The 24,803-nt window shown below is 33.0% G+C and overlaps 3 protein-coding genes across 7 annotated transcripts; 1 reads left to right on the top strand and 2 right to left on the bottom strand.

Moving 5' to 3' along the window:
- Window positions 1-2,155: 2,155 nt before the first annotated feature.
- Window positions 2,156-9,443, bottom strand: LOC145582841 (serine/arginine-rich splicing factor RSZ21-like). Of its 5 annotated transcripts, none has more exons than XR_014099951.1 (7): window positions 9,345-9,443; window positions 9,112-9,219; window positions 8,783-8,871; window positions 7,858-8,080; window positions 7,417-7,569; window positions 6,630-6,860; window positions 2,156-6,466 (listed from the first exon to the last, which is right to left on the bottom strand). XR_014099951.1 is itself a non-coding variant. In XM_081639870.1 (6 exons), the coding sequence occupies exons 2-6, from the start codon at window positions 9,198-9,200 to the stop codon at window positions 6,854-6,856; spliced, it is 561 nt and encodes a 186-aa protein (XP_081495996.1). In that variant the 5' UTR covers window positions 9,201-9,219; window positions 9,345-9,443; the 3' UTR covers window positions 2,156-6,853. The 5 variants fall into 5 exon arrangements, 2 of the variants coding, with proteins under 2 accessions (XP_081495996.1, XP_081495997.1); XR_014099950.1 differs by having other exon boundaries at window positions 2,156-2,880; window positions 5,934-6,860; XR_014099949.1 differs by having other exon boundaries at window positions 2,156-3,601; window positions 3,724-6,860.
- Window positions 9,444-15,273: 5,830 nt separating this feature from the next.
- On the top strand, window positions 15,274-20,552 carry LOC145581755 (putative potassium transporter 12). The gene is made up of 9 exons (XM_081638782.1): window positions 15,274-15,840; window positions 16,662-16,890; window positions 16,980-17,228; window positions 17,542-17,592; window positions 18,025-18,285; window positions 18,651-18,703; window positions 18,790-18,904; window positions 18,998-19,252; window positions 19,417-20,552. Exons 1-9 carry the CDS (start codon window positions 15,577-15,579, stop codon window positions 20,457-20,459), a joined length of 2,520 nt encoding a protein of 839 aa, XP_081494908.1. The 5' UTR covers window positions 15,274-15,576; the 3' UTR covers window positions 20,460-20,552.
- A 3,123-nt stretch (window positions 20,553-23,675) lies between these two features.
- Window positions 23,676-24,539, bottom strand: LOC145580693 (uncharacterized). Its single transcript, XM_081637818.1, has one exon. It carries the CDS (start codon window positions 24,537-24,539, stop codon window positions 23,676-23,678), a length of 864 nt encoding a protein of 287 aa, XP_081493944.1.
- Window positions 24,540-24,803: the final 264 nt, after the last annotated feature.

The raw sequence follows: 24,803 nt of genomic DNA on the forward strand, positions 1-24,803 counted from the left end.
GAAAAGTAGGAATATTCGTTGGCTAATTGTATGACTTAAGTATTACTGTCTCGTGGCTCGACTAATTGTACAACTTTATATATATTTAATAATGGCTGAACTATTTTTAATATCGTAGCTTAAGAACTCTTGATTTTTTTTTTTTTTTGAAATATTTGAAAACCAATATGACATAAAAATATTAAATTGATAAGATAATTTTTTATAGTTATAATTCAATTTATACATAAAAATTGGAATTTTATCGAAAAAAGTTTTCTGAACCAACAATTTTATCCTAAAAATCTATCCAAATTTTATTGAAAACAAAACTTTAAACTAACTTTTGTATCCTAAAAAATCTATCTAAATTAATCCAACTTTTTTATCCTACAAAAATATATCAAAATAAAATCATCATGTATCATACAAATAATTAATTATTATTTACGTGGCATGACACTTGGCGAAAAGTTAAAATGTCAAGTCTCGTTGTCTCGTGGCCTGACTAAAAGTTTAGCTTTATATATTAATTTTATGATTTTAATAAATAAAAAAAAGTATTAGTGTATCAAATTTAAAATTATTGATAAAAAACATAAAAAAAAAATAAATAAATCATTAAAAAAATATGTTAATTTGATGTCATGAAGGTTAAATAATGAAATTTGACTTTCTTAAAAAAAAATTTAAAAAGTAAAGATGGTAGGTATTTTTTAACCATTTTAATTAAAAGGATGGTAGGATTTTTTAAGAAAAAAGAGGGGTATTTTTTTTACTTTACAACGCTGAATTACATAAATATAATCAGAGTTTACAAAACACAATACAAAAATTAAAACTTACCACTAAAGGCTTAGACTTTAAAACAACAAAGATAAATAGGCTCTTAACACTTAAGCCTTTACAACAGTTGACACCAAAGCACATTCGACCATTACACAACTTGACAAGAGGGAATTCTACACCAACAGGTACATATATTCAAAAGAAAACTTAGAGAAATAGGGTCCACAAGGCATGTTGCAGAAGAGGAACACTTTATACTTTAAGGAGTAGAAACCCACAATAAAACACGATGAGAGCATTTGAGAGTACTAAAATTGTCCATTTAAGGCTAACCTTACTCCTCCCGGCGGGATCCAATCATCACAAGGTAAGTCCTTCCTTCAGTTATTTGAAAAACCCCATTTCACTTTATAAATAGGATCTTTATTTACTCATTGTTTGTCGCTTAAGTAAAAGTTTACCTGTGTAGTCCATTATTTTAGTAAGTGAATGGTATTTATCTTTATATGTTCTTACATTATCATATTGCGTGTTTACGGATGTCTTTGTCTCATCTTATTTTATGTTTTACAAGCTAAGAGACGCATGTAATGTGTGCGTGTGCAATATAAATAATCTACCAAGCTTGATTCTATGTTCTTTTCCATAATATCATCTCTTTATTCTAATAATGATAAAAAGATTAGTGGGTTAAACAATTATTAAAAAAAAAAAAAAAAAAAAAACATTATTAAAATAAATATGTTGATTCGATTCATGAAGGCTAAATAATAAAATTTGACTTCCATTTTAAAAAAATGAAAATTTTAAGTTACAGACAGTTGTACCATGCTTGATACAGCCGAAAAACGCAGAAAGAACATGTAACTGTTTTGTAAAGAACATACAACTGTTTGGTAAAGAATATCAAGTTATATGTTTTTTTTTAAAAAAAAAATATATCTAAAGAACATCTGTAATATTAATAAAGAACATGATAATATTATGTAAGGAACATTATTCATATATACCCACTATAATTTAAAGACAAATTTCAAAGAACATTTCACAATAAGCAATGAATATTATGACACAAATAAAAGAACATTACACTTGCAATCAAAGAAAATGAATATGTTCTTTTCACACTTTTTTAGTGCAAATATGTTCTTTTCACTTTAGATATATGTTCATTATATTTTAATAGTATGTTCTTTTCACTATATCTATATGTTCATTATTTTTCTATATTATGTTCTTTCTACAAAATGACTGTACGAATCATCATACAAGCACCTGCAAGGACCAACAATTGATTAAAATCAAGATAAATGACTAGTATTCAAGTTTTTCTATATGTTGCTCTATAAAGTTACCAATGTTCTTAGTTCTATAAACACTGAAATAATCTGAAAACAGAACAAGAGATGGTTCAATGATACATCAGTTTGCAAAGCTTTGCGCTCTTCCTCAACAACCTTCTATAACAACACTTGAGCCATTCAATCATGAATGTACAGCACAAGTATACAAGAACTTTGTTCACTAAACTCCCTCCGCAAAAACCAACCCAACACGAACTGCAGTGACTACAACTCAAACAATCAAATTATAACACACAATTTTGCAAGTAGAAAGCGTAGCCTCAAAGAAAAACTAAATAAAAATATCAAGATAAATCCCCAGTTGCTTTCATAGTTTTCCCCTGCTTATGATCATCAACCTTCTTTTCCATCGTTTGCTGCTTACAATATTCAAAGTACAACAGAAAAGCAATCCACTTCACCAAATTTCCAATTGAAACCGACATTATAACAGCGGAAGTGATCATAACACCAGCCACACTTCCATTACATAATCCGGCATACAAACAAGGAAGCCTCAGAGCATTACCAAACACAAAAAAACCGAGCATCAACTGAAACCCGGTTTTCTTGCAATGCCTGCCGTAATATTCTGACAATCCTAACGCAGCAATCCCAGTTTGCTCCTCTGTACAAGAAATCACCATTCCCATATTCCAAAATGCACTCCAATCAAGGTACTTGTAAAGCAAAGCTAAAAACAATACTGACTGAAGTGCAACAAACAGTACATACCAAAAAGATATAGACTGATCATAGTAGCTAGGACCTGAGAAGAGAAGTTTACTCTATAGTATTATCCAAGAAAGACCTAACAAAGTTAATGATGACAGTAAGTGAACACAAAGATAGGTAGTAAAAGGACCGCCAAAATTAACTTTCTGGTTAAACAGCTCTCTGAGTGTTGGCAGTTTATCAACTGCATGAACTTTCGATGCAATTTTTGTAGTTAAGCGCAAGCTAAAGAACTCTAGAAAGGGATACAGAAGCAAATAAAAGAGAGAAAGTTGGAATGTGTTTATGAAAAACTCCCTTCTTTGATCAACAATTGTTGTATAACTTGTGAACTCATTGTCACTGTCTTTGGAGGAAAGACTATAGTACGACACAACTTGATAATTATCATGTGAGGCTGGAGCAGTACTGTTTACTGAGGAATTATATAGGTACACCATTGTTACAGATTTGGGGTAGTTATGCAGTAGTAGTGGGTTTGATGAAAGAAAACTTACTGATTTCTGGAGTTGTATATCATAAAAGACCATAAAAACAAAAAGAGGAAGAATAGACAGTATCATAAAGAGCATAAACTTAGTACTACTGGTAAAGATATTCAAAGACAACTTCAGAATTTCAAATGACTTCCAACTCCTTGAGATCAACTATAGCTTTCCTGATATCGATCCCAATTCCTTCCCCAGTTCCTAGCAGCCTCTCATTTTGTGACTCGATATCATCGAGTTTGGGAAGTAAGGAAGCTTCAACATTTCCTGCACTCATGTCTAAAATTATATGCCTGTATCTAACTTCGATAAGCTTTATATTTTAGCTAACTTTATAGTCAATCAGCCATCCAAATCTATCATCATTATATTTTGAATTAAGTGCTTACCATTGGCTTTGAATTTCCACCTTATGTATGCCCGTTCCTTCTCTTTGACTAATATAATGTATCCAATGATTTAATTAGGTGCTGACCGTTTACTTTGAATTTTCCACCTTATGCTTCAACAAAATAATGAATGGTGCATTGTAGTTGGAACTTGGAAGTCTATTGACATGAAACTTCCTCAATAGCGAGCTTGAAAATTGACAAAAATTGGAAAGAACTCATCATCACTAAATTCCTATAATTTCATTCTTGCTCCATCCCAAAATGTCATGCCCATTTCTCAATTTGCACGGAAATGAAGGGTAGTGGAGGGAGTGAAAAATCATACGTTTGAAATAAACTACAAAATGCGCAACGTACATTTTCTTTTCCACATGATGCATTTAATGTATTCTGTTGATATGTGCAAATATTACATATGGACGCCAATTTTGAAGGATATTGTGGGATCTTAACATTTACACATTACTAACAACTATATACTGAATGTATCATAACAAGAATTTAAATAGCAATCAAATGAAAAGTTCAGCTCAAAACATAAGAAGTAGGTGCCAGATTAAATTTTGAACCAAGGATAAATTGACATTAACTATTCAATTTATGTTCTAACATACTGGACTACTTGGGAAAGAAAAGAGATTATACACCAAGACTAGCACGCCTAATTACACATTTTACCAACCAAGGCAAGCTTGGTCTAGTGGAAAGGAGAGTACCTTCCAACCATGAGGTTGGGAGTTCAATCCCCACTAGTGACAATTTAGGAGAGTTGGATTCCCTTAACTTCCCCCACTCTTCCAAATTGTCTAGCCCGTTAACCCGTGCCGGGAGGACCTGTGAGAGGTTTCGGCCCGGTAGGGCCCTTCTCCTTACCAACCCAAAAAAAAAAATTACACATTTTACCAAAAAATAAAAAGTACTAATTCAAACATGTGCATTATAAATCACACGAACAAAGTGTATTATTAACATTTGGCTTGGTGACAACACATATCAATCTATCTCCATCTTCAAGCATATTAGAAACGTCTGGGGTTATCAAGTATGACGGAGACCCGAGGGTGCACCGGTGCGAAGAGTGGAAGAGTGGGACCATGGAGGGATTAAACGAGGAAGAGGGAGACCAAAGATGACTTGGTTGGAAGGAGTGAGGAAGGATATGAAGTGCATGGATTTACGTGAGGATGAAGTTTTGGATCGTAAGGGATGGAGGAGAAAGATTTATGTTGATGACTACACGGAATAATCAAATTTGGTTCATGTTAGCCGACCCCACTTTTGGGATTAAGGCTTTGATTGATTGATTGATTGATTGATTGATTGGGGTTATCAAGTATATCCACAATCTTTCACTTGAATTTGAAGAGGTCATACAAAAGATGTCCCCAAACATCACATGGAAAAAGTAACAAGAAGCTCTGGATTCTTGTTACTTAAGAAAACCAACCAAATTCTATACAGCAAGCAACATACACAGGCGTTTAGGTGAAATTATGCACAGATGTCACATGTGTTTTAAAGAAAAAACAGGTACCAACCGGAAAAGAACGATAGCTTAACATAGGACCTTCCACGCAATTGCACACAAACTCATTGCCATTAGCACAGCTATTACTTCACATATAATACGTGTTCAGTTTCATGTGAAAGCTAATCACAATACCATTCAATATGTATTCAAAAATAATCAAAAGAAAGCAAAGAAGCAACTTGCCAATTATCATTTAGAGGCTTGCACAGTTTGATACTCTTCCAAACCAACTCTACAAGAAGTATCAAAATAAAAAAGAATCCCTCTATGTAAGTTGGAGGCAAGCCAAGTTGTTGAGAACTCCAAAGATAAAGTTCCTTAGAGATTTAAAATGTAGACCAATAAGCACTAGCCTGATTTATTAAGCATGTTAGGCAAGAAACAGTCTCAAAGCAGATAACTATTTTCAAAACAATTCACTGGTTCTTGATAGTTTACTACTAGTGACGCACCCAAAAGAAAATGACATCCTTCCTAAGTCCCCATCTCAAACTATGTAAATATTAAATGATGTTGGCAAACAAAATTTGAAAAGAAAGAACAATGCATCGATCATGTTCACATCACATCTATAATTTGAGGAAGAGAAAAACAGAGTCAACAAGTGAGTGAAGTGACTAAGAAATGTGTTTGCAACATACCCAAAATAGCAAGCAGGCAAATAAAATAACCTTACCTGCTGAGGGCCTTTGTCTGATGTCCTGGAAACTGTGCAAGAGAAAAAAAGGTTATTTTGCCCTGAGGACATAACGGTTGGAGCAGTAGTTTTACCAAGTCCCATTGACAAGCTGGGACATCAAGTCCATAATGTTCCCTGAGAAGTATGTTACTATATCGAGAATCTTATAATCAAAGGGGCATGTGCAGTTTACTTCCTTTTCTACACTTTGTGTGTACTTTTAGATCATCCAGAAACAAATTTTTGATGGTTCCTATGCCCTCACAACCAGGTTAGATGAAAAGTGACGAGGTCTCATCTCCTTCAACTGGAGCAAGCATAGTGAGCATGTTCTAAGTGGAGCAGCTTGGTCATACATGATGAAATTTAAAGTTTGAGGGCGGCCAATGTAGTGGGGTTCCAGAGTCATGATGACACGAAGATAAGAAGAAGCGATGACAAGCAGATGATGACGCAGACAAGCAGATTTGAAAAAACGGAGCACGGTAAGCAGTAAGAGTCGAAACGATGCCGTTGCATCCTAAATCACACTTCACAAAAGAAATATGAACTTTTAGTCTTTCAGAAATACCAACTTCATATAGAATACACACGCACACTGAGAAGATTATAGAACAAGAAAATAGCATTTGATCACAAAACTAATAGTAAAATATAAAAAGGCAGTAATATGGCAATCAAACAGAAACCTACAACATTCAGAGAGCTGTAGAGAGCAAACTGATGCAGAAGGGATGTGCAGTAAACTTCCTACATTAAAACAGCATAGAAGCCATCCAAGCCCCCGAAGCAAACTTTAAGCACTTCATAGCCTTCAATATGCACAGTAATATCAAGTCTCTATTCCTAATAGTACTATTGTTGGATCCTGGCTGCAACTGTTGCCTCCTAAAAAGCTCCACCACCATTTATCAGCATCAAACTCTGCAACAAAAAAATATATAAATAAATTAAGACTGGAAGTACAGAAAAAGTTCATGAATATAGTCTGCAATACAAGATTGAAGTGTATAAGTGGGGATCTAAGAGAGGGAAACAGATAACTTAGTGTGGTAAATACTACTATTACAAACATAAATACACCACACCAAGCTCAACCAGGGGCAACAGTAAATTAATGTAATTATATATCTCGACAACTGCATAAAAGTCTACACTACAAGTTACTCTACAGCACCCCATCTAACCTCCAAAAATAGGGAAAAAAAAAACCATAGTACTCAAAACCTAAGAGAGTCACATCAATCACATAACAGCTTTACTTGATAGAGATTAAACAACACTTGTTACCAAATAGGCAATTGCCAATAATAATTCACAGCAACTGTAACCTTTAGGTATTAGACATTAAAACTCGCATCTTGATTATAAAACAACTACAAGCTAAGAATTTATTTTGCCAGTAATAGATAAATGGATATTTTATCAACAATAAATAACAATATCATGGTAGGTGATTAATGTGAAAAAATTCACATACCCATTAGCATAGGGTGAGGCACGGCGAGCACGACGAACTGGTGGTGATCTACTGTAGCTTCGACCACGACGATATGCAGGTGATATGCTCCGTTTCCTTGGTGGTAGTGGTGACCTCCTTCCTCGTGGGCTGTATCCACGTGGGCTATAACTCCTGCCACATGATAACCTCATCACATCAATCATTGCAAGTTGAGAAAACAGTGACAAAAAAATCAGATGGCAAGCAAAGTTTACAAAAAGCATCTTATTGATTAGGCAACAGGGTACTATTAAACAAATTTATGATATAACTAGGAAAAAATACAGAACCAATTGGCCTACATTGAGCTGCAACAATAGATTGGAAAAGCACTGAAAGAACTTCCAAAATATCAACATAACCATCCTTCATAGAATAATACACAAATAGAGAAGCATTCACTAAATCACAAAAGCAGACCTGCGGCCATAACTAGGACTTCCACGATGACGAATAGGGGAAGGACTACGACGCCGTCCACCACCTACCCCTCTTGAACCAACTCGCAAGCGACATTCACGAGCAAAGTGACCAGGTTCACCACACTCATAGCATTTCATATCATCACCCCCACGCCCACGTCCACCACGACCTCCACCTCCCTTTGTATTACGGGACAATTCCACTCGCCAGCCATTCCTTCCTGTTGTATAAGCTTGCTCATGAGTAATCCAACATGGTAATTTATAACAAAGCAAACATGATAATTCTAAACATGGAGGGGGAATATTCCAGAAGACAAGAACACCACGTTCACATTGCAACTAGGCCAACTCAGACATAATGTAGGCAATTCAAACTTCCATCAAACATCAAACATCAAAGAGAGATCCAAAACAATAAAAATACCAAATAGTGTATAGTGACAATAATCAAACCTTCATGACAAGTTACATTGCGCTATAAACAACTAAAGGGTGATAAAGTAATCCACTAATCCCCATGTAATACACAATGGCATGAACAACAAAGTTGTAAGAAAGATTAAGAACAGCCAAGAACGGGGATCCAAAATTTTTATTTCTCAGCAAACTTTTAAAAAAAATGTTTAAAAAAAAAACCCGTATTAATTTGATAAGAAAATGACTTGGTTGGAAGGAGTTAGGAAGGACATGAAGTATATGGATTTGCATGAGGAGGAGGCATTGGATCGTAAGGGATGGAGGAGGAGGGTCTTTGTCAATGATTACACATAATAATCAAATTGATTGATTGAATTTGATTAAAAAAAAAAAACCATTATCATCAAAGCTAAAGACCTATTAAAAATGTAGACTTTACAAACGAAAAAATCCTCCACCCAACTAATTTCTTCAAGTAAAGACCAAACAAGAAGAAAAGATACCATCAAGAGCTTGAATTGCATCAAGCGCATCCCTTTTGTCATCGAATTCGATAAAAGCATAGCCTGGAGGCCTTCGAGCAACCCACACACTGCAATCATGGTAATTTGCTAGCATAAGAAAATCATCATCAAAGCTAAATTCATCTAATTTGATACAAAATAAAAATCACCCAATTATCAAGAAAAGATAGACAAATCTACCAAACATGTAAATTTCAGAATCAAAACAACAAAAAAAGGAAATCCCTGTTTGAACTATTCGGATCAAAATTAAGGAAAAAACTCATGTAAAATACAAGAAAAGGAAGGAAAAAAAAAAAAATTAGAACCTGCGAAGAACGCCATAAACTCGAAATTCATCCTCGAGCTCGCGTTCGGTGACTTGAGGATCCAGATTACCGACATAGACTCGAGCCATTATTCCTGAAATTTGATAGCTGAGAAAAGTTTATGAGAATATTATCAAATACAAATTCGAGGAACTAAGAATGAATTAAAGGTTTAATTCAAGAAATTGACGAAGAAATCAATAGAGAAAGTAAGGAGAGAGAGAGAGAAAAACCTAGGGCTTGATCAAGAGAGGGGAATTTCGTGATTACAGTTACAAATTGCAATACAAAACAAGTTTCTGATTTTGATTTGGGAAAACTCAACTCTTTTTGGTTTAAGGGGTTAACTGAACATAAAAATTTATGGGCTTTGATGGACTATTGCCAATTGTATGGGCCATATTTTGAATAGCCCAGTAGACAAAAATAAAACGGTTTTTCTAAGATATGTCCCGTGATTGTTAAGTTTCCAAGGTGTTCCCATGCTTTATCAAAATTACAAGATGTGTGCCCCACAACTTAAGGTGATTATTCAATCGTACCCTTTGAAGTTAACCCAACATTAGCAATTGTCTTAACTGTTAATTACCCTATTTTGGAGAGAAATTTCACGCCCAAATTGAATTAAAATTATAAATGGGAATTAACATAAAGAATTATTTTCACATTTTCTCATCTACTTTTCATCGTTTTTTCAAAAGGATATGTCGAGCTCTCGGTGTACTTCTACATTTTCTCTCATCCGCTTCTTATTACTTCCTATTTTCTTTTAATTATTAACGTCAGATGGTACGGTTTATTAAGCAGCTTAAGTTGGAGGGCACAACTTGTAATTTTATAAAAGCATGGACAAATTTTAAAAACTCAACAACCTCAAGGCATAATAGTTTAGAAAAACCCAAATAAAAATAAGGTTAGTTTTTGAATTACCACCCAAAAATGTAACCATTTTCGAACTAACCACCCGTTTAATTTTTTATTTTAAATTACCACCCCTTAAATTAAATAAATGCTCAGATTACCACCCATTTTAAAAATTCGGTGGATTTTCCCTCTGTGGGCCCCACCTAACACTTATTTTGACCCTTTTGACTGATTTTTTTTTCCCCTGTTTTCTCTTTTAAAACGCTCTCCTAACTTCAATTCACATTTCCTTCACCAAATTTCACTATAATTGGGGTAAATAGGTAGATTTGGGAAATAGGGTTCATGGAATCAAATCGAATTAGGGCAGAAATTGGGGTTTTGAATTCAAATCGAATTGGAGCTGAAATTGGGGCTTTGAATTCACGAGCTTCCTCAGAAAACAGTGGAATCCCATCGGAGAATGATCTTCTCCGCCGTCTCACCTACCTTATCTTCGCCAGAGCCGCCATCTTCATCTTTTAGTAGTGAGGGGAGGAGAGAGAAAATGAATGAGAAGGGTGACAGTGTAATGATGGTGATATGTTGATTTTTTGTTTGAAGTTGTAAAATTTGGGGGATTTAGAAATGAAATTAAATTGGTGTGTTGAATTCAATGAAAGAAATGATGATAGGTTGAGTGAAATATATGAGTGAGATGATTAAATAGAGAGAAAAAAAGAAAAAAAATAGGAGGGAAGTTAGTTAGGTGGTGCCCACAGACGGAAAAACCACCAAATTTTTAAAATAGGCGGTAATCTGAGTATTTATTTAATTTAAGGGGTGGTAATTTAAAATCAAAAACTAGCTTAGTGCCGTGCAATGCATGGTTTATAAATCAACTTATTAATTTTTTGAAAAAAAAACATTATTAATCCCGTAGGGAAAAAAAATAACATAATTTTTAATTTAGTAATAAAGGGCTCTATTTCACTAACAAATTAATTATGTCTTTGGTATTTGATTTATTTTATTCCCTTTTATTTTTTTATAATGTTAAAATTTTAATTGAAAAATAAATGAATTGTACACCACATAATTATATAATAGAACTAGACTAAATCATTTCCTATCTCCCATAGATAAAAACAAATTTTTTTTATTACCATACCATTCACTTCAGCAGCTATAGAATCGTATATTTGCTTTACCCATTGTATTCACCAAATCTTTAGACACAATAATAACCTTATATATGACTCACAACTATATACATTTTTTAAGCAAAACATTGTGTTAAAAACAATTACATAATATACAACCAAGCAACAACTGATAGAATATACAACACAAATTTATAGATATAGATATTGGTTAATTTTTATACGAATAAAAGATATTTATTATGATTTTTAAGAATAAAAGACAAATCTCATCAACTACTCAATCATTTATGTAATATATTTTTTTACAGACATATATTCTTATACTGTAATTATTTAAATTTTGAATATTAATATTACATTAGTACGAAAATATGAAAATTTATGGTTATAGAAATGAGAATATTCGATATTCATATAGATTTCATTAGAAATCTATGTTAATAAAAAAAATTTAAAATTGTACGGAATCTTTAATTTTTTTTGAGAAAGAATTTTTAATTATACATGCATAAATTTTTGGCATAATTATTGTTAGGAAAATATTGTTTAATTTAGGAAAAAAGTTACATTAGATATATATTTTTTTTAATCTAAACTAATTTAATTTATTTCACTTTAATTTGTATATATTTTTATTCGGATTGTATATATCTAATTTAATTTAATTTAATTTATTCACCATGATTCTTTAAGAGGGGCGAGGTCAAATATGTGAATGTCATATTGAAGCATAATATATTAACCTTTAGGTAATATGGATATATAACATGACCTTGAAATGAAAAATATAAAGACTTATATGACTATAAGTCTATGACCATGACTATTATTTATATAGATGAATACAAAAAAATTTGTATCTTATTTTATTATTTGAATATTATAATTTGATTTTAATATTTAGAATATTTTATTTTTACCGTATCATGCTACCATTATATTTCTAGACTTTTTTTTTTTATTTGAGAAATAATATTTCTAGACTTTTTTTTTATTTGAGAAATAATATTTCTAGACTTTTTTTTTTATTTGAGAAATAATATTTCTAGACTTTACTATATAGTAGATGCTCTGACCATTATGCTCGTATCAATAAGTATCATGTAATCCGAAATACTTGTATAATTCTTTCTTTTGCTCATTATGTCGCAAAAATATTACTAGACTTTACTATAATATATGATATGACCATTATCACAACCATCTATTATAATAACTGATTACATTATGAGTAAAGAAATATCACTCTATGCCATTTTTTTTTTTTACGGGAAGAAATGTCACTCTATGCTAGTATGTTATTGACAAAGGCAATTTCCCAAAAATATAATCCTAACACTTTATTTTTATTTGAGATTTAATATTTCTAGACTTTACTATAATAGTTAAGTTAGTTATTTTGTAACACTCCAAATTTAAGAACGGGGTGTTATATATTTAGAATAAGATATTTAGAATTTTTTTTTTTTTATATGGAAACATAAATGTATAATAAAAATTTTAAATTTTTTTTAAAAAGACAGCGAATCATAAAGACATTTGTCAATCTCACATTGAAGCGCTTGTCTTTTTGTATAATATATAGATAGATAGATAGATTAAACGGGTGGTTAGTTCGAAAATGGTTACCTTTTTGAGTGGTAATTTAAAAATTTTCCGAAAAATAAAAATAATAGAATAAAGAAGAGTAAAATTTTTTTGGACCAAAAATAAAATGAAGAGTAATTTTTTTTTTTTCTTTTCTTTTCTTAAGGGTGTTTGAGTGAAACATGATTTAACGATTTTTAATACTACTCGTATGTATTTTGCATTGTTAGAGGATGAACAATTTTCTTCTATTTGCAACATAAACGTATGTTGTTAGACATACATTTAGACCTTTTCTTGGGTTTCTAAACCTTGTTCTACCTCCGTTACATACTAGCTCTCGGAGTACATGTACAATTTTAATGTATTATTTGTGACATATAAAAAATTCAAAAGTTACACATAGTATGTAACAGAGGTGGTATATAAGAATAATCTATGTCCCAATTTCTAATGCATAAGTAGCACGTAAGAGTTCATAATCATTGGTTCTTTCAGTTATGGGAGCTCATGTTTTGACAATTTTTTTCTCAAACTTGGAATTTTTTTTTTAATTTTGGAGATTAAACTTGTACTCTAATATCTGGGTTTAATATTGAAAGAACAAGGAAATGGGACAACAGATCATCTCAAGGATATTCTTCATTCTATATGTCAAATTTATTTGTATTGCCTTTTGTTTTTCCACTTAGCATCATGTTTTTAAAAGAAATGATGATGATGATCCATTTGTTTATGAATAAGACATTTGTTTTTGCACTAACTCACTTATGGTCCCTTAAGTAATATAATCTCTTATTCTATTTGTGTTTTGGCTTGAAGAGTGGCCCCTCTGAAATCCACGGGGCTCTATGTAACGGTATTGAACTTTTGGTGAATTAATAATATGTGCAAAGCTGCGACTTTTGTAAAAATAATAATAATAATAATAAATTAAAATAAAATAAAATTTACCCATTTGTAGGAAGGGGGAAGGCCTTAAACTAAGTAACAATTGAAATCATAATAAAGCCAAAATTTGACCATTTTTTCTCAAAGCAATGGCAGAGATATTTTTTTAAGACTCCCCTTATATTTTACTCCATACAAAATAACTAAATATTAATTTAGGGTATGTTCATTTACTAAATTGAGCTGAACTAAACTAATTAGAGCTGAACTGAACTGAACTGAACTAATTGAAGCTTGAACAGAACTGAAATGAATATTTTATGAGAGAAGAAAATAAGGAGCTGAGCTGAATTGAACTGAACTGAACTAATTGGAGCTGAACTGAACAGAACTGAACCGAACTCATTAGAGCTGAACTGAATTGAAGTGAACTGAAATTAAGTTGAAGTGAACAGACCCTTAGTGTAGTGCAAGAGAGGTTGTTGTTTTGTAAAATTACATAGCTCCACAAATCTACATGATTTCTTGTTCAGCAGATTGAGAGTTGACACACTCAAATTATATAGTCTGTGAGATGATTCATGGACTACTACATATTTAAGATTTAATATATATATATATATATATATATATATATATATATATATATATATATATATATATATATATATATATAAAGGGGAGTTTTTTCCAGAGTTTTTAGAGAGCCACGTAGGATTTAATTTTTTCAGCATGCCATGTAGGATAATAAATTTTAGTGGTAGCCAATTAAATACGAGATTATTAATTTCTTTTAGAATTAATTAATTCAAATGCCACACAAGCAAAATTGGAGAATGATGTTTTTAAGTTTAAATTAATTAAATATAAAATATTATCTTTTGATATTAGGAATTTTATCTAAATATATAACAAATTTTAGCATATATATATATATATATATATATATACAAAAATTATTTTAAAAAATTCAAACAAACCGTGCATCGCGGTAAGAAAAATTAACGATTGAGATTTTAAAGTTTATATAATTAAATACAAAATATTATTTTTTGAGATTAGAAATTTTATCTAATATTTTAAAACTAATATAATAACAATTTTAATCATATAAATATGAAAAATATTTTTTTAAAAAATACTAACAAACCGTGTATCGCACGGGTTTCATCTAGTTACTTTTATAAATGAAATAATTTTACTTTTATATGATGATGTTAGTTTTGTTTAAAAATTGAACATTGTATGTTGTTGTGAGCTTTATTTATTTTTATTTTTATTTTTTTCCATTAATAAATAATACGGAGTACATTTTAAACTTACAACAGAAATTGATATTGTACAAAATTTTTAATCCAAAGGAACTAGAAGTCAAAACAAAGTCACACATCAGAGAGATCAGAGATGATCGCAAATCTCAAGTCACCCTTTCTTCAACCAATCAAAAGACAACCTTTTATTGCATTATTCTTTCTCATTCTTTTTTATTTCATTTTTCTCCATGAAATAATACGTGGCAACCGCTGATTAGTTCTTGTTTGTGCGGCTCGATTTGTCATATGAATGCAAATTTCGGTACTCCTCCTCCATCACTGTGATCTGTGACAGTGCAGTATCTTAATTCATCAATTATTGATAAATAATAAAAATCACATAAGATAACAAAAATACACACAACTACCTACTACAATTTGTAAAATTTACATAATTTGATAAACAACAATCAAAAATTGAAGGATTTTATTTATTGGGTGTAACTTGTATGCCTAAAATTACATTACAAAATCCATATTTGTCGCAACAAAGTCAATAGTTCAATACCTTAATTCCGAAAGAATGCAAGATTATGTATCCTAAGTAGTACAAAATTCATACCCCATTTGCAAGATTGATGAAAGATTTGATCTTTTTTAAGTTGATTCTTGGGGGTAATTTGAATTTTGATACATTTCTTTTGTTGAGAATTTGATAAAATAAAATGGGAGGAGATTTGATTGAAGAGAGTAATAGTCTGACATGGGTTGGAAGTGGTGGGAGTGGAACTTCAAGGTGGGTTGATGGAAGTGAAGTGAGTTCAGAAGAAATGCCAAATTGGTCAAAAATGGATGAAAATGAATTTAGGAATATATATAGTTCTTCTTCTGGGTCTTTTAAAAGAAGGCTTGTGAAAAGGCCTAAAAGAGTTAATTCTTTGGATGTTGAAGCTATGCAGATTGCTGATGCTCATGCTCATCACAATAAGGTCTTGTTTCTTATTCCCTATGGTTTAATTTTGTCGTGTCGTATTGATTTTGTTATATGTAACACTAAGGGCTAAGAATAAGCATTAAATATTTGTTTGAAAATAGAACTTCATACAATATTGATTTAGATGTTTAATGTTTTTACTGCAATTGTCTTGTCAAAGAAAAAAACAATTCAAGTAATTCATTAATCAAGGGTGTTGAGATTTTTGGGAATTTCAGACAAGTGAGGGATGAAAATGTGATAAGTTTAGAGGTCTGATTGTGATTGTGATTGTGCTTTGTCGTGGCTTAGTAGTAGCCCTGTCTCAAAATAATAGGCCACATTTAATTTTATGATTAAACTATGTCTACACTTTGAGATCATGAATTTATTGTGGTACTAATATATTTGATCACTTAAAAATTTTGAAGTAATGCATTTCCCTTATATGTGCATCATTGCTTGATGCATCTTTCAATTAATCTATTGTCAAAGTTAGCGAGGTTTTAATCACTAATTCAAATGTGGCATATTATTGTGCTGTCTTTGATCATAGGCAAATCAAGGCATATAACAGATTGAATAGTGTCTCAAATCCTGTATTTGTGCTGTTCTGAATTTAGTGATGAGATAATCATCATATTGTATGATTCATTGAAAACTAGGAATGAATATTGTCTGAAGTTTTGTTCTGCATTCCAATGCTAATGCCAATATCAGATTGGGCTCTTAGCCTTTTCTTCCAGTAATTTGTATAAGCTTGCCCATGGGCGAAAATTTAACAAACTACTAAAATATGATGTTCGTGTTATTGAATACAAATTGATTATTATACAGGAACTATCTACATGGAATACTCTTTCATTGGCATTCCAAACTCTTGGCGTGGTGTATGGTGACGTGGGCACGAGTCCTTTATATGTATTCACTGATGTGTTTAGTAAGGTGCCTATAACATCGGAAGTTGATGTTCTGGGAGCACTGTCTGTAATAATGTATACGATAGCCCTTGTGCCCTTGGCAAAATATGTATTTGTAGTGCTTAAAGCTAATGATAATGGGGAAGGTACATGATCTTCCAACTTTCTTTTCGCCTTATGTGCTTTATCATGAGTTATTTTGCATCTAAAAATAATAGGCTGCTTCTGGCTGCAGGAGGAACATTTGCACTGTATTCTCTTATAAGCAGGTACGCTAAAGTGAATAAGCTTCCAAATCAACAGCAAGCCGACCAACAGATCTCTAGCTATAGGCTCAAACTACCCACTCCGGAACTTGAAAGGGCTTTATACATTAAAGAGATTTTGGAAAAGAACGCTTTCATGAAAACCCTTCTACTATTTTTGGTTCTTACTGGAACTTCGTTGATTATAGGGGACGGCATCTTGACTCCTGCTATGTCAGGTATGTAATTATTTCAAAGAGCTTAGACATATATGTATCAAAATAGAGTATATATTATTAATATATTTGTGTTAGTCAATATTCTCTCTTTGTTTTAGGGAGATTGTAGAATGTGGTATTGCTACCCAATAAACATCACACATCCACAGTTTAAGTTCAGCAAAATAAATTGAATTTGTTATGCTTTCATGTGAATTAGCTTTCTAATGTTTCCTTTATACAACTAACATCATAATTAAGTGCTATAATTGTAGGTATGCTTTCATGTGAATTGCTTTCTTATGTTTCCTCTTACGTTCATTTCCTTGTGCAGTTATGTCAGCTGTTAGTGGTTTGCAGGGTGAGATAAAAGGATTTGGTCCTAGTAAGTACATTCACCCCTTATGCGAGCACAATAGTTTTATATATTAATCCAACATCTTACAGGTAGGTGAATTATTTATGGTTTTTTGGATGCATAATCAATTCTGAATAATTAAATTCCTAGCTGCTACCAAAAACAAAAACAAAAAAAAAAAAAAAAAAAAAATACAGATGCATGGAGTAGTGTTTATGGTGATGTTTCGGAAATTAAGAAATTAATTGACCTGAGATATTATCAAATGGAGGTATCCACAAAATTCAAGTGTTGATTTGATCTGAGTATATTTAGAAGCTTCAATTCTGTTATCACTTCCATCACATAATATGTAAAATGCAAATATATCTAGGTGTTTAAGATGGGCTGCTGCAATTATAAACTTGTCATTGAATGCTTTAAGCATGGGACTGAAGATTTGCTATGTTGTTATAACAGACGCTCTAGTTATTGTTTCGATGATCATTCTGGTTGGATTATTCAGCATACAGAGATTTGGGACCAGCAAAGTTGGCTTTTCATTTGCCCCTGCCCTGTCATTGTGGTTCTTTTCTTTGGCAACTATTGGAATCTACAACCTCCTCAGACATGATATTACTGTCCTGAGGGCCCTGAATCCAGCTTACATCTACCTTTTCTTTAGGAAAAATGGTGTTCACGCATGGTCTTCTCTTGGCGGCTGTGTTTTGTGCATCACAGGTATTTGTGCTTTACCTTGAGTTGTGGTTCCTTCAGCCTTTTATGTTGTGAAATTTCAGCCCATTAGCATTAAATACCATTCAATCTCGACTTTTTTTATCAAAGCAAACTGTTGCTATTTGCTGTAACATAATTCCTCATGATCATTGCTTACAGTTTACATAATCAGCATAAGACACTCCCATTTGCTTGGGTTGTTACAACTATTTCCCCTGTTTTTCTTGGTTTCGAAGATAATTTCTTACTAGCATATGTTGCTGAAAGCCCAAAATCACTGTTTCTTATCTGAAATACTTTCAGATAATTCTGATGAATTATCCTTGTACCTATGCTATCAGTGTAATTTGTGAGCTATGTGATTACAGGAGCTGAAGCAATGTTTGCTGATCTAGGCCACTTCTCCGTACGATCTGTTCAGGCAGGTCTTTTTAGCATATAGTACTTCTAAGTTCCATCACTGGCTCACTACTTTTGTTTATTTATAATGAATGATGGAACTTTCAGATTGCATTTACTTCTGTTGTGTTCCCTTGCCTTCTGCTGGCTTACATGGGCCAAGCGGCATTTTTGATGAAATTTCCAGCCTCAGCTGAGCGAGTATTCTATGATAGTGTGCCAGGTGAACCTTTAAGAGAAGTTACTTCTTTATGGTCTTAGTCTTATATCATATGAGCTTTTTGCTGACACTTCTATAAAACTTTCTGGTTACTAGATGGATTTTTCTGGCCAGTCTTCGTGATTGCTACACTTGCTGCCGTTATTGCCAGTCAGGCTATGATATCTGCTACCTTTTCGGTCATAAAGCAAGCCATGGCTCTGGGATGTTTCCCGAGGTTGAAGGTAATTCACACCTCGAAGAAGCAGATGGGTCAGATTTATATCCCTGTCATCAACTGGTTTCTGATGGTAATGTGTCTTATAGTGGTTGCAACTTTCAGAAACACCACAGACATTGCAAATGCATATGGTAAGGAACCTGTTTTTGAATGTTTTCCAATTCCTCTATTACTACTACAAAGTTCACTTGTGCATCACCTATGCATTTTAAGTTTTAAGCTTACATCAATATGCATGACACGAGTACACGACTGTTGAAAAAAGATCTCATATGGTGAACCAATGTTATTTCAGGAATTGCTGAAGTTGGAGTCATGCTGGTCAGTACTGCCTTGGTGACACTAGTCATGCTTTTGATCTGGCAAACTAACATATTCCTAGCTCTCGCTTTCCCTATTGTATTTGGGACAATTGAGCTCGTTTACTTATCAGCAGTCCTATCAAAACTCTTGGAGGGTGGTTGGCTTCCTTTAGCCTTTGCTGGGTGTTTCTTACTAGTAATGTACACATGGAACTATGGAAGTGTACTAAAGTATCAGAGCGAGGTCAGGGATAAAATTTCTATGGATTTCATACATGATCTCGGATCTACTCTTGGAACTGTAAGAGTCCCCGGAATTGGATTACTCTATAATGAGCTAGTTTATGGAATTCCTTCAATTCTAGGGCAGTTTCTTTTAAGCCTTCCTGCCATTCACTCTACCATTATCTTTGTTAGTATCAAATATGTTCCTGTACCTGTAGTACCACAAGATGAACGATTTCTCTTTAGAAGGATTTGCCCTAGGGACTACCATTTGTTTCGTTGTGTTGCTCGTTATGGTTACAAAGATGTACGAAAAGAAGACCATCATTCATTTGAACAACTTCTTATTGAAAGTCTGAAAAAATTTCTGCACAATGAGGCTCGAGATCTTTCTCTTGAGGCCAACATGAATGAACTGGATATGGACAGTGCTTCAGTGAGATCAGCAGATGCAGTAGACCCTGATAATGAGCTGAGAGTCCCACTGATGCATGATCAACGAACAGTTGAGTCAGGACATCAGCCAATGGAGTCAGAAGACACCAAGGAGTTGCCTTCGAGTGTAATGTCAACAGAGGAGGATCCTAGCTTAGAGTACGAATTATCTGCTCTTCGAGAGGCTGTCGATTCAGGTTTCACATATCTGCTAGGAGATGCAGATGTCAGAGCAAAGAAAGAATCCTGGTTTCTTAAGAAGTTGGCCATCAACTACTTCTATGCTTTCCTGAGAAAAAATTGCCGGAGGGGCGCTGCTGTACTCAGAGTTCCACACATGAACATCATAGAGGTTGGAATTACATACATGGTTTAATTTCATGGCAAATTTACCTCATAAAGATGTAAGCTTCTTGAGGTTCATTATTTATGGATTGGCCTTCACGCATGTTATAGTAATATAAAAATGTGTTGCATTATTTTAACTCAAATGATCTTTCTTTTGTAAAATTAATTAATAATATGGTTGGTTCATACCAATGAGGTCTCGACCTAGTGGTTAAGACTGAGGATCTATGTTCGATAAGTTACTGGTTCAAATCCCTGAGGATCTTTCTCAAACATATAGCAAAATGGGTATCTATTTATAACGGCACAAGAAAATCTCTATGCTCAATTGCAATCTCAACCTACTAGTAGTATTATCGATGTTTTGCTGATCTCTTTTCGGCTACTCACTCATGCACTACCTTTAGGTCAGATTGCCCATATTTTGTCCATCATTCTTTCATCCTCAGTATTAAACGAATATAAAGAGATGATCTTAAGCATGTTCTTTATTCTAAAGGTACAAATTCATTGTCTGTGGCTTCTGTTATGCCACTTGAAACTTAACATCACGTGTTTCTTTTAGAGATGATGTTCATGAGTATGACATTTGTGATTGCATAGAGGGTCCAATCTCAATGGTCCCCTAATATATACAATTGCCGACAACAAAATTTTCAAACGAACTTTGATTTGTAACACCCAAAATAAAGGGATTATGATGTGGGCATTGTCACAACTCGATTCGGGTGTATCGTATAAAATTAGACCTTTCACGTATCGTCATTTCACGTGCTAGTGCTAATGCTAATCAGGGGGTGTAATGTTTCATCCGAGTGTAAAATAAAAATTGTAAAAGCACGTGTCATTCCTTAATTTTCAGACTAGTTAGCATCATATGCAGGATTACTTTAGTGGTTTTACTTATACATTCAAGTGAGAATTTACACTCATCAATTGATGATAATGTTTTCTCGCTTATTTAAAAAGAAGAATAGATAGCAGTCACACCTTATTAACAAAAGGATTTGTTCTTGTCAAAAAAAAAAAAAAAACAAAAGGATTTGTTACTCCCTCCGTCCCTAAATTACATTTTTATTTCTCTCTATTATGTGAGGAATAAATGTTAGAAGCTACAAAAAAATGTCCATATAGAAACAGAATTCTAGCGACGGAATTCAATCAGTTTCTAAATTAGAGACGGAATTAAAAAATCTGTCTCTAAATTAATTTAGAAACGGAATTAAAAAATCCGTTTCTAAATTAATCCGTCTCTAAATTAGAAACGTAATTGAAAATCCGTTGCTAAATTAGAAACAGATTTTTTTCTGTTGCTAAATTAGAAACGGATTTTTTTCCGTTGCTAAATTTAGAGACGGATTTTTTTTTCCCGTTGCTAAACTAGAGGTGGATTTTTTTTTTCCGTTGCTGATATGAGCGACGGATTTTTAATTCCGTCTCTAAATTATTTTCGAAACGTATTATGTAAAATATTACTTTAGAGACGAATTATGTAAACTAAAATCCATCTCTAAACTATAAACAAACTACAGATGGATTTGAAAATCCGTTGCTAAACTAGAAACAGATTTGAAAATCCGTTGCTAAACTAGAGACGGATTTTAAATTCCATCTCTAATATTTCTTTCATTTATTATCAATTATGTGCATAGAAGTAAAGAAATAATATTTAGTATAGTTGGTAAGAGTTTCACTGTATGTGACTTTGAGGTCACGGGTTCGACTCCTACCTATTGCGATTATTATGAGAATTGAGATTCAAAGAGCCTTACATGCAGCCGAGTCGGGTTGACCTGAGTGAGGTCGAACCAAATAACATCTACTTTTAGACACAATTTTTTTAAAAAAAACAAGTACAACGCTAGTCTCATTTAGACACAACAGTTTTGCCAACGGAGTAATTCCGTTTCAAAATCTGTCGCTACCTATATTTAGCGACAGAAAAGTATAATCTAGCAACGGATTTGATCTGTTGCTAAATGTCTATTTTTTTGTAGTGATAGGAATGTGATTTAGGGACGGAAGGCGTAATATACTACTTGCGTTCTAAAATAACTGACACGATCAAAATTAACACAATTGTCAATGATATTAATTACTCTAAATAGATATAATTGAATACTAATATAAATTATGAAAAAATAAATAAGTTGATAAAATAGTAGTAAAACTTTATGTTAATGCCTTTTTAACAACATTTTATGTGGTTTAAAAAAAAAAAAAAAAAAAAAAAAAAAAAAAAAAAAAACCATATTTTATGTGACATCATTTGTATACAGAGTACATTAGTAAAAAAAATTATACGTAGTAATTAATACTCGTATTAGTATATGGTGTTAAAAATAAGTCAAATTATGTCAATTATTCTAAAATTGAAGGAGCGGTATATTTGTATGACCTTATTTTATCTATTGAACGGGAGCCGGGAGACAATGAGGTATGGCATATTGAGATAAGCGAATGGGTTTTGGTTTTTTTTTTAGGAGTTATCCATCACCAAAAATCCTTTTGCAACCTTTTTATGGATTGTAAACTTTAACTTTTGACTTTTTTTAGGCTTATTAGATCAAGTTTTTTTTTTTTTTTAACACAAAAGAAGCAAATATATTACTTCGGCAAAGCCCTAAATTACATATTATCCATCAAAGAAATGCGTAAAGCAAAATGCGCTCTTTGAGAGGCATAGTCACTATACTATCTGAAACCCAAAGTAGCAGCTAAAAATATATTACAAACGAGAGAGATAAAACAAAGCAGGAAAAGCTTAGGGGATTGGGGCAATGTGCAAGGCATTGAGATCCTCCATGTACGCTGCCATAGCACTGGTTGGACAACCATAATGAGGGGTGTGACCCATAGCCATACCCATAGCATACTTCGCTAAGTAATGTGCCAAAGCATTAAGCTCCCTAGGGACTGAGTTGAAAATGATCACCATGTTGTTGTTGTTGAGTAATCTAGCCACATCAATGATTACTGCAGCTAACTCGTTATGCATTTGATCTCCTTCCTGATTGAGCAAATTTCTGATAGCCTGTGCATCTGTTTCAAATTCAAGGTATTGAAGAGGCATGGCTCTTGCATAATTCAGTCCCTCTCTTAAAGCATACAGTTCAGCACCCAAAGCATTAGGGGCATTGTACTTGCTAGAATAGCCAAAGTACCATTCCCCTTTATCATTTCTAAAAACTCCCCCCTCCTCCACCAGCATCTTTTGAAACCCAGGCCCCATTAGTATTGAGCTTTATCCAACCTCTTCTGGGGGCTTCCAGCATAGAGGCTTCACAATAAAAGGTCCTGCACCATCAGAAGTTTGGCTTTTACAACCTTTTGTTCCCTGTAAAACAAAGGAATTGATTTGGTAATCTATAATGAATCTGTTAAAAATAGAGTTGCAATTATAGACTTCGTCATTAAAAATGAAACCATTCCTCAGCTTCCATATATGCCACAGTCCCATGATAAATATTGATTTCCATTTTGGTGTTTGAGTGAAATTGTAACCCAACCAAGCATTCCAGTCTGTGTTCATGAAGATGGAATAGTTAAAAGAAGGAGGAGGCTTAAGATTTTGAAAGATCATCTTCCAAAGAATGCTAGCAGGAAGACAATCCCTAAAGAGATGGATAAAAGTTTCAGAATTTGAACCACATCTCACACAAGTAGGATCAAATCCTGGAAATTTGGAAGCTAACAAGGAAGCACAAGGTATTATGGAATGGACACAATTCCACATGAACATTTTATATTTGAAAGGTACCTTGATTTTCCAAAAAGACTTCCAGCTTAAACGAAATGGTAAGGAAAAAGGAAGTGGATTTTTTGAGAGAAAATAAGTTGTTTTAATAGTGAAGACACCAGACACATGATGCAACCATCTAATTTCATCTGGAGAGGATTTGGGATCAGCAATGGAGAAAGGTGTACAAAGAATTAAGGAGCACATATGATCAGGCAAGAGGTGCTTGATGGCATCAATATGCCATTTACCATTCCTTATGATATCAGAAACCCTCCAAAGACATTTTGATTGAGGTATATCTGGTATAATTTTATAAAGAGGCTCAGCACCAACCCAGTGATGATACCATAAGGAAGTCCTCCCCATTGCCTATTTTAATAATAATCCCTTTGAACAATAAATCTCTACCCTTGAGAATGTCCCTCCACATAGAAGATTGAGAGGAATTTGCAAAACAATCTTGCAAATTTGTTCTTCTAGCATATTTGTCTTTGAGAATTTTGACCCATAATTTGTCAGGCTTAGTTAGATAAATCCAACCCAACTTATCCATGAAAGAGAGATTCCACTCCTTCAAAGATCTTAAACCCACCCCCCCCCCTCCAATTGAAATAGGAATGGTAATGTTTC

The sequence above is a fragment of the Chenopodium album genome, chromosome 15 (assembly GCF_948465745.1).
Source record: "Chenopodium album chromosome 15, dcCheAlbu1.1, whole genome shotgun sequence".
NCBI classification, from domain to species: domain Eukaryota; kingdom Viridiplantae; phylum Streptophyta; class Magnoliopsida; order Caryophyllales; family Amaranthaceae; genus Chenopodium; species Chenopodium album.